The 18,128-nt window shown below is 37.9% G+C and overlaps 2 protein-coding genes across 2 annotated transcripts in view; one reads left to right on the plus strand and one right to left on the minus strand.

Moving 5' to 3' along the window:
• LOC137005681 (uncharacterized) overlaps positions 1 to 18,128 on the plus strand; it is a 1,355,627-nt gene that overhangs the window by 198,320 nt on the left and 1,139,179 nt on the right. The window lies entirely within an intron of this gene.
• LOC137006847 (gastrula zinc finger protein XlCGF57.1-like) lies at positions 1,758 to 17,270 on the minus strand. The gene is made up of 5 exons (XM_067367968.1): positions 17,195 to 17,270; positions 9,374 to 9,476; positions 8,551 to 8,650; positions 7,863 to 8,022; positions 1,758 to 2,808 (listed from the first exon to the last, which is right to left on the minus strand). Exons 4-5 carry the CDS (start codon positions 8,020 to 8,022, stop codon positions 1,763 to 1,765), a joined length of 1,206 nt encoding a protein of 401 aa, XP_067224069.1. The 5' UTR covers positions 8,551 to 8,650; positions 9,374 to 9,476; positions 17,195 to 17,270; the 3' UTR covers positions 1,758 to 1,762.

Genomic DNA, 18,128 nt, shown 5'->3' on the forward strand with positions numbered 1-18,128 from the left:
CTATGGGTTCGTTGGCTGGTTCTGGGGAGCTGACCGGTTCGGATCGGCAGAGGAGCATGTTGGGAAGTGAGTGGTCCTGGTGTTCTTGAAGACACGCATGCATACGAGTGGTGGAGCGGATGGAAAGCTGGATGAAGTTCTCTAGGCCGATGGAATCCTCGTATGCAGCAAGATGCAGCCACACAGAGGCTCCAATCCTTGACGGTAGGTGGTAATCAAAGCCTGTTCATTCCATCCACTGACAGCGGCAAGCGTTCTGAAGTGCAAAGCATAATCATAAATAGACATTGATCCTTGTTTAAGATTGTAAACTTTCTCACCAGCAGATGAATCAGTAATCGGTTTCACGAATACCTCCTGGAAATGGGAAATAAAGGCAGAATATGACTGCACCGTGTTGAGACCAGATGTAGTCTGCCCATTTTAATGCTTTGCCGCTTAACTGAGAGATGAGGAACGCTATCTTTGAGGTATCAGGTTCGGGTACAGGTGCGGCTGTATCTCCAGGACCAGTTCGCACTGCAGCAGAAATCCGCTGCAGTCCTCCACCGATCCTGAGTAGGGTGCTGGCTTGGCCATGGGACTGGCGTACACTGGTGGTGAAGGAGAGCTGACAGTGCTGATGGTGGTTACTGCTGGTGCAGGTGAGGGAGAAGTGACGGGAGATGGTGACGGTGGTTGATTGGTGGTGAGAGTACGCCGAAGCGCATCAACAAGTGCTTGGAAAGGATCCGGTTGGCTCATACTGGTTCTTCGGTAATGGTCCGGTCTTCTGTTACGTTACAGAGGGGTCGGACACAGATATAAGCAGGTAAGTGTAGTTTATTGACACCAGTGAGCATAAGCAGAGATCAGGAATGCAGCAATGGTAAAACTGGAGTATGTAGAGATGAATAGAGATAGTTACAGTCCTTTTCTTTTCAGATGCAAGAGTCCTTGAACACGCTGGAGCTGGAGATTGCTGGAGAACGGTAGAGCACTCACACAATGGAGACAGAACACACTGGGAGATCGAGACACACTGGAGACAGGTAAGTATGGAGCGGGGAGTCCTTGAGGTAATATAATATAATATACTCTAATGACCCCACAGATCCCAGCTCATTACATGAGATATGTTGGCCTAATCCTACACTACACCAGAGCGTGTACAAACTACATGCACCGGATGCTCAAGGCAGTTGGACATAGTGGTGTATTAGAGGTAAGAAAAAAATCATATACTGATCGGTTTCTCACACAAACTGATCGTTTAGTGTCTTAGGACATCAATGTGTCATCACAAGCTTAATTTAGATTTGTCTGTCATTGTAACAAGGCGGCAGACTTGGGAAGATCCATTTGCAGATTTATTAAACAATCATGGTCGTACAGGCAGTGTCAAGACAGGAGCAAACAGGAACAGCAAGGAAGTCAGGCAGAGTCATAGTCTTAACATTATTTTATTTATCCGCTGTATTGACAAGACCTTTATGAAGGATATTGGTTTACTTGTGGCATTTTTGGGCACTTGCGCTTAACTGAGACTTTTTGTAGACTTGATTTATTACAATGTTGAGGTGTTCAGTTTTATTTTGATTTTAGAAAATAAACTAGTGCATCTCTGAGCCTACATTTAGCATGAGTAAAATACTAAAGTAATGTTAAAATCAGATGCTCCAAGATTTTTTTACTCGAGTTGTATTAGAATTTGTCACTTTTAACTTGTAATGGGAGTAATTTTTTGCTGTCAGGTATCTGTACTTTTACTCAAATATGGTTTTCAGGTACTCTTTACACCTCTGCTCTTTCCACAGCGACGACTTCTAAAACAGTTCTCTTTCGAGTGAATCCTCATGTGGCACTTAAGTTGACCTTTAAATCTGAAACTCTTTCCACACTGATCACATGTAAAAGGCTTCTCTCCAGTGTGAATATTCATGTGCTCCCTAAGGTTTTGTTCACGTGTGAACCCATTCCCGCACAGAGTGCAGGTGTAAGGCTTTTCTCCAGTGTGAGTTCTCATGTGGACTTTAAGGTTTCCTTTATGTGTAAAACTCTCTCCACACTGTTGACAGGTGAAAGGTTTCTCTCCAGTGTGAATTCTCATGTGGACTTCAAGGTTTCCTTTTCCACTGATACTCTTTCCACACTGTTCACAGGTGAATGGACTCTCTCCAGTGTGATTTCTCATGTGGGCTGTAAGGCTTCCTTTTACAGTGAAACTCTGTCCACACTGTTGACAGGTGAAAGGTTTCTCTCCAGTGTGAGTTCTCATGTGGGCTATAAGGCTTCCTTTTTGACTGAAACTATTTCCACATTGTTTGCAGGTGTGAGGCTTTTCTCCAGTGTGAGCTCTCATGTGAACTTTAAGGTTTCCTTTAAATGTGAAACTCTGTCCACACTGTTGACAGGTGAAAGGTTTCTCTCCAGTGTGAATTCTCATGTGGGTTTCAAGGTTTCCTTTTCCACTGAAACTCTTTCCACACTGTTCACAGGCAAATGGACTCTCTCCAGTGTGAATTCTCATGTGGCCTATAAGGCTTCCTTTTTGACTGAAACTCTTTCCACACTGTTGGCAGGTGTAAGGCTTTTCTCCAGTGTGAATTCTCGTGTGGACTTGAAGGTTTCCTTTTCCACTGAAACTCTTTCCACACTGTTGGCAGGTGAAATGACTTTTAGTTCCTGTCTTTTGACCTTTTTTTTGTGAGGAACACTTTTTAGCCTGTGTCAATCTTTCTCCAGTCATGAAATCATGATGTTTATTGTAATGTTTTTTCTCTTCCCTTTCATTAAGTTCAAGACTCGCCTCTTTCAGTGCCATCAGGTCTAGGATAAAAACAGACATAAAACAATTGAGACATTTAATGCATCAAAACCAAAAACATGTATGCTCTATACCTGGGGTGTCCAAACTTTTTTAAAAGGGGGCAAGATTCGATAATAGGGACTTTAAGCAACAGATGTTGATGAAATGGTAACGGCGACCGAAAGTAAACTGTCAACTGCCGTAGTTAAAGAACGCAAAAACAGCTAGCATTTGGAGCCATAGCTCGACAAGCTGCGCAAAAAAAATAAACGCAGCCTTTGCGATTTCATAATCGCACTAAGAATCGCGTTTAAGTGATAATCGTGTTCAAGTTCAATGTTATTTTTCGTATCGTGCGATATATATTGTGCAGCCCTACATTACATGTAAATAAAAGCAAGAGAATGGTTGCTTTTGGCATTAAATGACATACAGATACAACTAAAATACCACATAACCATAGAACATAATTTACTTATCTAGTCTATCACGTATTATCGACTAAAGAAAATCGGCTACTCTCCTGCAGTAGACGGTTACAGTAGAACGCCAAGAAGTAGCAGTTAAATTTGTGCATGCGCAACAGAACGCCAGAATGCCGTTGCTGTTGTATCAGCAGCTGTTGCTTAAAGTCTCTATTGTGGACACATCTGGGGTTCCTTTTATATATATATATATATATATATATATATATATATATATATATATATATTATATATATAGCATCTTTTGTTTCTTAAAAACATTAGAGATTTGACAAAAGCTTGAGCTGACAGCAGAGTGGTTTTAGGTAGGACAGAGATGTAATTTTATTACACAAACAATATCTGTAAAACTTCTATCAACCTCATTAAAAAGAACTCTAATTAGATCACCGCAGGTAAAACCAGACATGGCTCCTCACTACATGGTAAAAGGTTAAAATATTGTTAAAATTTGGCATAATAACTATGTTTTATTTCCTCTTTCCATATTGTGAATAATAAATGTGTAACATGTTAATTTGCTTGTTACATAATGGACCCTAACTTATTGTAATAATTATTTGACGTAGCCTACTTTAACACTCAGAAATAGCATCCTCACGTAGCCTACTAAACTGCATTTTCAAATTGTTTGCGTGTTGGACAGTTCTTAGTTACTGTTAATTTCTTAGTTACTGTTAATTTCTTAGTTACTGTTTAATAACATTACTAAAATCAAAATAACGTATTTAATGGACCTGAGATAAAATTAACAATGATCAATTGGGTTTCTTAACTAACATTAACAAAAAAATAATACTTTCTGTAACAAATGTAGCTGTTGCTCAATCTTAAGCCGAGTTCAGACTGCACGATTTTCAAAGTTCTCGACTCACTGTTCTTTTCACACTGCATGACTATCTTGGCCAGCATTCAGTCGCTGCTGTGTTCAAACTGCACGATGGATCGGCGATAGAAGGTTTCACACTGCATGACTTTACAATAGGAAGAATCGCCGACAACTCTGTCTGGCACGCAAACTACGTTTCACAACCAAACACACGCGAGATGTGACAAGGAAACAACGCGATATCACGCGTGCAAGACCGGAGTTATTATTATTATTATTAAAAACGGTAGCCTGCAAGAAGCTTGCAATACGAATTGCGCTGTGCGCTGATTTGCAGCGAAAACAAGAAAAAGAAAAGAAGAATATGGAGGAGGAAATGGTTGAGGAGACTGTGGATTGTGTGTTCTGCAACGAGAGTTGGAGGTAAATAAATAACTTTTCAATGTGCTGCTGTTGCGGATGGTCAAGCAAATGTTTGTGCTGAATGAAGCCATGCTTGCTGATGTTGTGGTCTATAACTCCTCCCCGAACTCCCCGCTGCTCTGTATCCTGCTCTCTCATTGGCTGTCGGTCATCGCCAATGTAGTTTTCAGTCAGAACACTTTTCACACAGCAGGATTTTGAATCGCCGACAGGTCCAGATATTTAGCATGCCAAATTTCTCACGGGCGTCGGCGACTCGTCGGCGATTCTCTCAGATCGCGTCTTTGCTCATTCACACTATGTGATTGTCACTCACGTGAACGAGCACCGATTTGCCTGTGATTTTGGGCATTTGTTGGCGATTTCTCAAAACCTGTCGGCGAGCCAAAATCGGGGCTAAAATCGTGCAGTCTGAACTCGGCTTTAGTTTAGTGTTGTCAAAAGTACCGACTTCGGTACCTATCGGTACTGAAATTTTAAAAACGTGACGCTTTGAGCGCTGTTGAGCGGATTCATAAACATCTCTGATTGGCCATTGTGTTGAGGCGCTCATCGGATATGCCTGTGATTGGCAACAATGATCAACGCGTGGGAGCATTTGAAAGCACACGGAAGTGTTTGAATTTGAAAGCGTTTTGAAAGTGGGAGCGCGAGTGATTGAAAGCAGGCGTCTAACAGTGGACCGATCCGCAATAGACGCCTGCTTTCAAATGCTACCGTGTGTATCTGTGTAAGCGCTTAGTGAAGAGATTAATTGACGACTATTTACAACGTTTTTACAGCGTTGATCATTGAAGCCTATCAAAGACATATCCGATGAGCCGCGAAAACAACAGCCAATCAGAGATGTTTACGAATCCACTCAACAGCGCTCAAAGCGTCACGTTTTTAAAATTTCAGTACCGACTAGGTACCGAAGTCGGTACTTTTGACAACACTACTTTAGTTGATGCATTAAATAACGAGACCTTATTGTAAAGTGTTACCCATTGTTCTTTATAGCCTAATTCTTTTGCACTTTAATCTGTTTGTAAATTTGACTTTATATATTTTTTGTGTATTGTATCATTGTATTTAAACATTCAGTTATTTTTGTTATTACAAAGAGTTCTTAAACCTGTTATACTATAACAACACTTTTTTTTGGCAACTTATTTCAATATCGTGATAATACCGTATACCGTGATAAAAGCTTCAGCAATTAATCGCAACGTGAAAATTTGATACCGTCACATGCCTCGTGCCATCTAAGGGCCCAAAGATCACGGGCATCCAGTATGGTTTTCCAGCCTTGACCCTTACGCACAGAGATCATTCCAGATTCTCTGAATCTCTGGATGATATGAAGAGTTCAGATGCAAAAGCCGCTAAACGCCACCTCTGTCAAAAATGAGATAATGACATTGAGCGAATGCTTACGGCACGTAGTACACGTTCAACAAATCACGTGCTTCAAATCCTCTAAATCGCAGCGTCAGCCCATTCAGAAATATCGGTTTGTTGGCAAAAGCCTCTAAACGCCACTTCCCTTTGGCAGCAAAAGCCGCTATATTCCGAGAACCAATCAGAAGGCGCAAATCGAATCATATGATTTCGAGCGGTTTCAATATAGCGGCGCGCTGAGGAGATTTTTTTAGATTCAGATTCAAGATTGAGATTTTTAAAATAAAAGATGGAGTACGATGAAATGGATCAGCCTGTCCTTCTAACATTGAATGACAGAAGAAAACGTTATTTACCTCAAAACTCTGCCTGTCATAAGGCAAAATAGCCTACAGTGGAAATGGCTTGGTTGCAATTGTATCATGCACTCATAACAGTTCTTCGTGCAGTGGCGTTACTTTGAAGGAATCGGATTTATTATACATCAAACAACAGCTCTATTTCGCCAAAGACAAAGTCAAACAAGATGCCATTCTTCTGTCTCATATGGAAGCTGTGCCATGTAAACGGAGGAGGCAAAAAAGTGGAGGCTGAATAGAAGAGACGTGTTAAATCCCTGTGTAAAGAGGTTTGTCCACTGTTTAGTTTTGAAATTATTGTGCTATCATCGTTTTCAGGGTTTCTAGTTGCATCTTTAGTGATTTTTCAACTATTTATTATGTCTTGCCCCAAATAGGTGGATTTCTAGGTTTTTGCAAAATAAGTGGATTTAGCTGGTTTTGACGCAAAAGAAAATCGAACTTGTTAAAAACCAACAAATTGTCTAGAGTGACATTTTTGAAAAAAAGTTATTTTATTCACTAGCTAATAACCTTATCATTACCTTTAAAATGAAACTCTTGAACTTGATTGTAAAAGCCTGGTAAAAAATGCTCATTTAAAAGAAAAGAAGTCTGATGGATTTAGAGGGTTTTGCATCTGAACTCTTCATATTATGCACTCATGATAACTTCAAACTCTTTGCAATTTTTCTCTGAGAAACTTTGATATCGCTCCACTATTTATCGCCACAGCATTGGGGGAATTGGTGATCCTCTGCCCATCTTGATTTCTGAGAGACACTGCCACTCTGAGAGGCTCTTTTTATACCCAATCATGTTGCCAATTGACCTAATAAGTTGCAAATTAGTCCTCCAGCTGTTCCTTATATGTACTTTTAACTTTTCCGGCCTCTTATTACTACCTGTCCCAACTTTTTTGGAATGTGTAGCTCTCATGAAATCCAAAACGAGCCAATATTTGGCATGACATTTCAAAATGTCTCACTTTCAACATTTGATATGTTATATTCTATTGTGAATAAAATATAAGTTTATGAGATTTGTAAATTATTGCATTCCTTTTTTAATCACAATTTGTACAGTGTCCCAACTTTTTTGGAATCGGGTTTGTAGTCCAAGTGCTTTGCAATAGTCAGTTTGTTCAGTGTAGACAGCTTTTAGCTGTTGCGGCGCGTCTGGGGTAAGTTAGTAGACACGGTGATAATACGGCACCACGAGTCGAGGATCTATTTCAGAACCGGCCGCTATTCAAATAATCTGGTTGCGGGCGCGGGTCAGATATTATTGCAGACATTATTGCCGCCTATTGCGAACACTCCTTTATGGTATTTAGTCTATAAACACATTTAATATAAATACGAATACACAAAACTGCAAGTTTGACAAAAATAATAAAGACCAAACTACAGACTATTTTTTCTTTTGAGCATGAACAGAAAAAAATCTTTTCCATTGTTCTCTATTCAGAAGATGATATTGGGTTTATTGTTTCAGAAAATAATTGTTTTGGCTACTTCTGTAATTTTCTCTAAGATTATATTTCTGTATTCTCTATTTCTGTAGAGCTGGACATTTTAATAATGATCAAATTCAGCTGTGAGAATAAAACCAACCTGTTTGTTCCTCAGTATCTTCATGTTTCACACTGAATGTTTCTTCAATCTTCATGTCTTTAGTCTCTTCCTCTTTAATAAACGCCATCTTTATGTCTTCAGTCTCCTCTTTAATGAACTCCATCTTTATGTCTTCAGTCTCCTCTTTAATAAACGCCATCTTTAAGAAGAGAATAATTAAAGTTAATGGTCTTCAATGACCTGTTAGACAACAACAAGAACACTAATGCTTAAAATTAATAAACTTCATATTTAAAGAATTATAATTATATTTAAATGATTACTCTTTGATGAAAATAGGATTAGTTTGTTAGTGTTTGTTGTTGTCGTTCATGTTCACTGTTTGAGCAGCACGAGTCGTGATTCACTGAATCATTTCTCAAAGTGTTTGATTCAATTGACTCGGAGTTGAAAAGTTCAGTTTCTCCATCATTACTCGCCAGAGACTGAACTCGTGTTCATGATAAACTGATTTATGATATATATATAGAGAGAGAAATGAGACGCAGGTTTACTGTTTCTCATCAGTCATCAGAGTTTTACTCACACAAATATCCTTCATTACAGTTACCGGTAGATAAAGAATTACAATGTTACATTAAATAGTGTATAAACTCATTTCACATCGCTTTTAAAACTATTAAAAATCATTAAAACTATTTCTGTCGATTAAATTCTGAAAACAAACCTTTCTTCAGCAATATCACAGCAGATGCAGGAGCTCGGCGCAGTCTTATGACGTCATGTCGACGCTTCAAAATAAAAGTCCTGTTCAGACGCTGCATTGTCTACAATCACAGAAGTGCATTGAAATCTAACTATTTTACCAGATAATTTTTGTAGTAAAATTAAAACAGTGACAAATATAATACAAACAAACGTGTTAAAAAGGTTGTTTGAGTTCATAAAGCAGAGTTCATTCATGTGTCCGAATTGAAACACATTTAAACTCAGTGTGTTTTACCAATATATAATATATAAAATGTGTTTTAGTTTAACCATGGGTATAAAATGTGTAAAAAGTTATCTTTCAAGGATAAGTTTAAGTAAAACAAGTAATCAATATTAAATGTAATTCATTCAATACCAAAAATTATTGCTAAAAGGTTCAGTCAAATTAAAAATGTAATCTTTCACATATTTGTAATTAAATCAATAGCAAATAAAGTCTTCAGTGTCAAGGGTCATTTGTGTGAGTTGCTGCCTATGTAGTGATTCAAATTCTGTGATGCTCATAAAAGAGACTGTCGGTTCTGTTTTGTGCTTTTATGTGGTTGTCAGGTTTGTTGTTTAGACAAAATCAAAAAGGAAGAAAAAGAAATGATCACCAAATATCTATATTTCATAGGTGTGTACTACAGATGCGCAGATCACGGTATCCGTGGGGCGGTAATAAAAAATAACAGTTAATTAAATGGTGGGTCACGGGCGGATGAGACAAAAATCATGAATGTTTTGATTTTAAAGGGACAGTTCACCCAAAAATGAAAATGTGATGTTTATCTGCTTACCCCCAGTGCATCCAAGATGTAGGTGACTTTGTTTCTTCAGCAGAACACAAATGATGATTTTGCTGTCTGTCAGCCGTATAATGTGTGTCAATGGGAACTTCGTCTATAAGAGTAAATAAAACTTGCATAGAGAAATCCAAATTAAAGGTGCCCTCGAATGAAAAATTTAATTTATCTTGGCATAGTTGAATAACAAGAGTTCATGGAAAAGACATACATTGAGTCTCAAACTCCATTGTTTCCTCCTTCTTTTATAAATCTCATTTGTTTAAAAGACCTCTGAAGAACAGGCGAATCTCAACATAACACTGACTGTTACGGGGTGTAATATTAATAGTATGCAATATTTGCATATGCCAGCCCATGTTCCCAACATTATGAAAGGCATTACACAAGGGCAGAACGTCTGGATCTGCACAGGTGAATCATCAGACTAGGTAATAGGGATGGTAAGATTCACCGATTTGCATCGGTGCATCGGCATAAAAGCTTACGATGCGATGCATCGATTTAAATAAGCGTGCATCGGATACATTTGGCATTTGTATCGCGATGCATCGTTTCTAACATATCTGCATCTGTAAAAAACGATTTATTCATATATAATTATTAGTAGATGCGCTATTCTTTTACTATTTATAAAGCGACCAATATTTTATGTAACTTTTAGATTGATTTCTCCTTTCTGAACTGCTGCGAAAGCGCGTTCTCTCATCACCACTGCAGCTGCTACGTGATTATGACGTATCACAACAACACTACGTAGACCGAGAGGTGTCCTCCTGAGAGTTACCACCAAGAACGGATTGACATGGCAGACCCGGAACTCTTTCTTCCACCAAATCATTTTAAATCCAGTGTTTGGAAACACTTTGGGTTTTATAAGCGAGATGGAAATCTTGACAAAACCCATGCAATTTGTAAAATATGTCGCGCCGCTATAAAATATACAGGCAGTACGACTAATTTAATAACACACTTGAAGCACCAACACAAAGTGAGTGCAGCAGAGACTCCCTCCCCTTCGGAATCAGCTGTTGCTAGTACTAGCAGCTGTGGTACCGCTAGCAGGACGCCGGGTGCGCAAACAATTACTACTTTTTTTCACTCCCCGCTGGCTGTCAGCTCTGCTCGTTCCAAAGCAATAACTGACGCGATCGCCTTTTTTATTTGTAAAGACATTCAGCCTTACAGCGTTACAGAGAACGAGGGATTCCAGTACCTCCTCCACGTCTTGGAGCCAAGGTACCACATACCAAATAGAAAGCTATTTACTGAGAAGCAAATTCCTGCTTTGTATGACAAAGTTAGACGAGAGATAGCCGAGTCACTAAGCAATGCCCAACGAGTTGCAATTACGGTTGATGGCTGGACGTCTTGTGCCACGGACTCATATGTTACTGTCACAGCACACTATATTGACGATGAGTGGGTTTTGCAAAACTACGTTCTTCAGACTAGAGTGTTCAATGAGGCTCACACAGGGAATAATCTAGCAGTTTTACTGCAGAACGTTTGCCGCGAGTGGAACATCAACATCAAGGACACAGCGTTGGTCACGGATAATGCAAAAAATATGATGCTGGCCGGAGTGGGTGCAGAAATGGACCCCCATGTGCGATGCATCGCGCACACACTTAATCTGGCCTCTCAAAAATCCCTCAAACTGGACAGAGTGTCTGAGGTTTTGGCAAAAGTGAGGAAGGTGGTAACATTTTTTCACAGAAGTTCTGCGTGAAATGCAGGCCCAGTTACACCTGCCAAACCACAAGCTAATCCATGATGTTTCCACAAGATGGAACAGTTCCCTTGACATGTTGGAGCGTTTTTGGGAGCAACAGCCTGCTGTGTTGAACACCCTGCTGTCAAAGCAGATAAAGAGAAGTGAATGCATGGCCAGCCTGACAGAGGAAGACATGGCAATAATTCAAGATGTCATCAAATTGATGTCTCCACTGAAAGTGGCAACCACGCTCCTCAGTGAGGAAAAAAAAACCACCATCTCAATGATCTCCCCAATTCAGGCCAAATTAAAGAGACATTTCCAGCCAGATGATAGTGATCTACCAGTAATTTCCCAGATGAAGGAGCGATTCAGGCAGGACTTTGACGGCCGCTACACATATCTCCAAGACCTCCTCCACTATGCCACAGCCCTTGATCCACGCTTCAAAGACCTGGCTTTCCTGGATGACAATGACTCCAAGGACATGATATTCACAAAGCTAATAGGAGAGGTGGTGAAGATGGATGAAAAGGTAAGAAGAATATACTCAGTATACTATGTCTGTCTCTCTCTCTCTCTCTGTCTCTACCCATTTGTTACTTTTATTTATTTGTGTCTTAAATTATGTCTATTTTAAGAAAATCTAACAGTCTCTGGATTATAATAATTATTGTCAGGCAGGGAGCACAATGAATGAGGACCAGACAGCTGAAACAGGTGGTAACAGGAGCCCCCACAGAGAGGAAGAGACAGGTTTGCTATGTTCTGATAGGAAGTTAGGAACTGTTGCAAAAGTTATATACTCAGTATACTGTATGTTGATTTGAAGATGCATGTGTTATTATGGTCTAGTATTGTATGTCACATTTTTTGTAGTATAGTATTGATTGATATAATATTTCTGAACATCCCCTCTTCTCTTTTGCTCCTAGATGATGTTCCTCCCAAGAAGAAAATGGCCTTGGACCAGATGTTTGGCGATTTCCACACTGAGAGACCACAGGCGACAAAGAACACAAGGGAGAGAGCTAAGGAGGAAATTTTAAAGTACAGAGAGAGGGATTCTTTAAGTCTGAGTGGTGACTTGCTGCAGTGGTGGAAAAAACAAGTGGATCTTCCTCTGCTTTCAGCATTGGCAAAGAGCTATCTCTCCATCCCAGCTACAAGTGTTCCCTCTGAAAGAGTGTTTAGCACAGCTGGAGACATAGTTACTGCACAGCGCAGTTTGCTTCATCCTGATCATGTAGATCAACTGATTTTCCTGAAGAAAAACCTTAAAGTAGGACATTTAAGCTAATCTGCTTTACAGCAGTCTGTGACTGCCAATACTAGTTTTTCTTCTATATAAATATATATCTATATATATATATATATATATATATATATATATATATATTTACATTTTTGTTTACCTGTTTGTGAAAGGTTTTTATTTGTATTGCTTATGTTAAAAAAACAGCACCTGCTTTCTGCTCACTGAGTTAGCCTGCTGAAATCACATTAGCCTGCTGGCAAGTTACAGAACATTTCTTTATTGTTTATCCCTGAGCAGCATTCTTAAATTGTTTCACCTGTTAAATGTGTGAGCTGTTAAAAGTAACTAGAGACAAGACAGGAAAAGAATGTCTGTTTTTATTTAATCTTTTGGTTTTGTAAAAAAAATAATCTTTTGTTTGTGAAAGAGCCATGTGTAAAAAGTCAGATGGCACTTAAGATACTTTAAGATAAGATTTCTGTCGGAACAAAATAAATAAAAGTTAAATATCTACATATTGAATTGCACAGCATATTATTTTTCTCCATTGCATCGTATTACACTGAATCACATCGTGTCGCATCGGCCTCAGTTATGGAGATGCACATCCCTAATATATATATATATACTTCTGTCATCCACGTCACATCGTTGCTCTAACCAACGTTACCTGTAGAATCCTTTCAGCGTGGCAGATATTTGCAAGCGTCTGGAGCCAACTTATGTAAGTAAAGCAAAACATTTTTTTTGTTTTTCTTATTTGATTTTGTAAGGATATCTTCATGAAGAAAATGTAGGGCAACATGTGTTGTTGCTTTTTGTTAAGCACACTGATCTGAGAAATGTGATTTTATTCCTTCATTCATTTGAATAAACTAGCAGTAGCTTTATCTACGATTAGTAAACCTTTTTAATCTTACTTTATTTGCAGGCTGAACTGGATACTAACTGAAGAGTGAGCTTCAACACTTAAGGTAACTTGACTTTCTCTTTTCTACATCCACTGTTGGTTATACACTTGTGTGTTTTTGGTTTTCTAGGTTTGTACAAAGTTACACCACATCACTGAAAACGGCACGCATCAACAAGATTTCAGAGACTCTGCGTGACATTTTAAATGTTTATGATCTTCAGGTGAGCTGAAATTTGTCAACACTTATTACCTCCATCACTGTCTTCAGTGTATATACAATAAAGTTGGCTTGCTTGTTTAACATGTTAATGTTTGCTTGACTCTGAAGGGTGTGCATGATGTCAACATGAAACGCACCGTAGCCCTCTGTGCTCCTCAGTACCTGTGAGAAGGACCCGCAATTCTTCAAAACTTGACATGTAAGTATTCAATGCATTAACAGAATTGCTAGTATCGGTGAATGTAATGGTCTACTTTTAGTCTACAGAGTGAAACTTACAGTTGGACCCTCTATGCTTATTTCAGCAGGCGTTGGGAGAGCCAGACATCACTGATTCTGTCACTGTGGTCAACGAAACGAAAGCACAAGTCCTTCAAGCACTGCAGTTATAGAAGGTGATCTTCAGTTTTATAATAAAAGACTAATCTTCAAAACAATATTCAATTGTACAGCTGAAGGTTTATTTTATTTAGCTGTTGTTGTTTGTTTTTGTTTTTTGAGTTAGTTTTTTTATGTAATGAAGTCCTGCAGAGTTGCCCGATCCTGTTCCTGGAGATCTTCCTGCCTGCAGTTCAGCTAAGTTATTCAGCTCATTATTTTGCTAAGTACAACAGCAAAACTTTTTCCATTTACCAATGTATTTAAAACATCAAGTTTGTCTATACTTACTCAATTTTACACTCTGTGTATATGTAAATACCAGTGTATAATTTTTCAAAATGTGGTAAATTATTACAGTAATTGTATAACAACTGCTGTTATTTGATGTAATATAGTTTTGTAATTGTTTTGTAAATAAAATGTTTTCATGCCAACCAGATCAAGTGAGTTCTTTTCAAATGGACATATAATTGCTTTTCATAATAATGTGATGTTTGTATAGATTTAAGTTATGTTATTTATGTATTATAATTTATAATATTAAAATGTAAGTAAGCGTTTTGGCAGGGTATCAAATTTAAATGAAAAATGAATTAACAGTATGGTAGATATATAAACGGTGCTGGGCCGTTTCTGGCGCGCTGTGCCCATTTGCGACAGCCCCGATACCGGCTTGATTCCGGCAGTGTCGGCATGGTAACGGCTGCCGCGTCTGACCCGATTTATTCGGCCCGGAATCGGGCAGTGAGTACACCAGGCATCCGGTCTGAGTGGTAAGTCTCCGGCAGGCGAGAATCTAACCAGAACTGGCCCGATTGTATTTTGCTATCTGGGTTATGTTTAAGCTCACCAAGGTTGCATTTATTTGATCAAAATAGGCAGAACAGTAATATTGTGATTTGTTTTCTATTTTAATATATTTTAAATGGCTGTTTATTCCTGTTACTCCAGTCTTCAGTGTCACATGATCCTTCAGAATTCACTATAATATGCTGTTTTGCTGCTCAAGAAACATTCTTAGCTTTTATCAGTGCTGAAAACAGGAAACCATGATACAGTGCCTGTTGATTCACAGAACAGCAAGTTTGAAGAACAGTATTGAAATAGAAATCTTTTGTAACATTAGAAATGTCTTCTTTTTCCTTCTTTATTTTTTTAAACAAAAATCTATTTAATTATTCCTTGTTGAATACACTTCATCCTTGTGAAATTAATTTTTTAAAAAACAAAAAACTAGTGATTCTAGACATTCGAATAGTATTTTAATGCAGTTGCATTTGTGCAAATTATTTGGGGGCCACTGTCTGTAAAAAGATAATTTTTTTGTTGTTGTTATAAATAGTTTTAAGTAAATAAAAAAAGTCATTCAAATTCAAAGAGTGGTAAAAATGTAAAAATCTTTAAGACTAAAAATGTAATTTTTTGATCTGAGAATAGCTTTCTTATGTGTCATATTTTCATATATTAAGGGACTGATACAGTAGCTAAAGTTTGTTGATAGCAAATCCATCCATGCCCATCTTTTTGTACAAAAACAAAATGTCATTAAATGTCTCACAATATCATATGTTCACTCCATCACACATTATACAAAGCATCTATTAATCAAAAGCAAATCAAGGCCATATTCCCATCTTTATTCCAGGATTTGCGATATATATTTTGACATATGAAATTTTGAAAAAAAAAAAAAAATTAAACTGAGGCCAAATGTGCCACTAATTAAAACCCCATGAAGATCATGCTTATGTTTATGAACATTAATGACCAGTGAATTCAGGTTGACTGGGACACTTTTTGCCATTGAGATGACTGGGAAAAAGTTTCCAGATCAACCTGAATATATGCCAAATAATGAATGTTTGTGTATCAAAATAAATTGTCCATTTATATCACTGATCATAACTGTATATCCAGGTACACAAGTGACACATCAAAACAAAACCATGGCAGAGAATAACATGAGGTTGCAAAAATCTTTATTAGGCCACTGACTTTGGACATTATTTCTTTAATTTCTAGAGGGATGACACCATTTTAAATCTTCATAAGGTGAGGTAACCTGAAGAACAGAGCAACATCATTGAAATGGCAGCTGCATATTTTTTAACAATATGTTATTTATTTTCCCATTTATTTGTCATATGAAATCAGTATGATCTACTTCAACTCATTCAGGTGTTCTGGGATGCTTGGTTTTATTGTGCAATTGAAAAATTAAAGCTGGTGTCGGTGTATCTTTCTTTAATAACGGAAACCATGAAAAGACTATATTTTCAGCAATATTTTCAGAATTTGTCACCAACCGGAAAACCAGAGAATGTTAGTCTGAAGTAAGCTAACATAATCACACCAGTAGCTAGTCTGTAGATTACATCCACACAGACACATTTATAGGCCTATCAGCGGTTACGTCGCAGGGGACAAAGAGCACAAGGAGCTGAACTCATTGACGATAGCTGAAGGCTGCTCTGCTGTTATACGAAGAGCCTGTCATTCAGTTACAGACGCACAAATCGTGCATACTAATGAAAACATTATAAACTGTTACCTATAAGTAAACAACTGTAGTTTAGGCGTAAGTCAGCCGTGACGCTGAGAATATAGTTACCTTTATGGAATAATCCACTAATGTCTTGAGATACAATGTGAACTAAAATTCTCAGTTGCACGTGCAATCGCGCATGTCTGGGAAACTCATATTCATGTATAGCCTACTTCGCCTTCGGAAACCGAAAATCTCAGAAAAACAAACACCGGTCCAATCAGAATAACCCAAGAATAACTCAAAAGAACGACAAAAAACAACAAAATACAACACACGTGGAACGTAACAATACTTATATTGTAATAAATAAGGTTATTTTAGATATCAGTGAAATTTAACAATTCTCGATTCCATTCAAGACCTAAAACTACTAATATAAATTTCACAGATTATTAAAGACAAACAGTCAAAGAACAAATAATTAAACTACAAGCAATAACACAACAGAACATAGAAACAAATGAAATAATCAGTGTGTTTTTCAGGAAGGTCTCACAGTAGTTTTCAGGAACAGAAATTGAATAATCAAATGTAAAATACTGCATACAATCTTCACGGTAAAAAAATAGTAAAGGTTAATCCTTATTAAAGTTACAAAAGCGTTATTCAGTGAAGAGCAGAAAAGTGACGAAGATCCGTTTGAACCTTCATTTCCGGCGTCATCCATTCATGAGCGTTTTTGTTGTTGTCAGTGAACAAGAGTGTGTCGCGATCATAAACACACAGAACAACATAACAACATGACACGATATTAAATAAAGCTGATAACTGAACTTACCGTCAAACTCACTGAAGTTCGTTCAGCACCGACACTTCAAGCTCGTATCAAAACGAAACAAACATCTCTCAGTGAAGACCTGAAACGGAGCTTGATTCGTTTAGACATAACCACGTGATCTATGACGTCCGAAGCAGTGTTGCCAAGTCCCCGGTTTTCCCGCGAAATTGGGCTACTTTTACACTCTTTCCGCGGGTTATTTTTCATGTCCGCGTGTTGAAACGAACCCAAATAACATTAGACCCTGGAATGAGAATTTTACAGGGGGACCCCCTGAAACGCCATTAGGATAGTTTTGAGTAGCTATTGGGAGGGTTTTGATGTGAAAACCTGGCAACCATAATCCGTAGTTTCGTTTTTGAACACAGGGGCTTGACTGCTTCATATTCTTTTTCAAAAATAGCGCGAAGTTCCGCGAACACTAATTCGCTTCTTTGATAAGAATAAATCATCCCAGGTGAAAAAACCCTTGTCAAAAAATCCTATTGTAATTTCAGTTTATCCTTTAGGATCTTACTGGATTCTTAGAATCCTGTTGGACATTCTGATATATTTTATTGGAATTTCACTTTGTCCTGTAGGAGCTTATTGGATTCTTGGAATCCTATTGGACATTCAGTTATTTTTTAATGGAATTTCACTTTGTCCTATAGGATCTTATTGGATTCTCATATTGAACATTCAGATTTATTTTAATGGATTTTCATGCCCTTTAGGATTTTACTAATAATCTTATTGGACATTGTATTTTTATTTAATGGAATTTTACTTTGTCCTGAGATTTTTTTTATCCTATTTATTGACCCTTTGCCGGGAGTTTGATTGACAAGTGATCTAACCAATCATATCATATCAATCGCCATTTTTGTCCGACAAGCAGTAGGAGTTAGAAGATTTACCTCGGTGACATGGAGTTGAAAAATGGTGAGTATTT

Source organism: Chanodichthys erythropterus, chromosome 3 (assembly GCF_024489055.1).
Source record: "Chanodichthys erythropterus isolate Z2021 chromosome 3, ASM2448905v1, whole genome shotgun sequence".
Lineage (NCBI taxonomy): Eukaryota > Metazoa > Chordata > Actinopteri > Cypriniformes > Xenocyprididae > Chanodichthys > Chanodichthys erythropterus.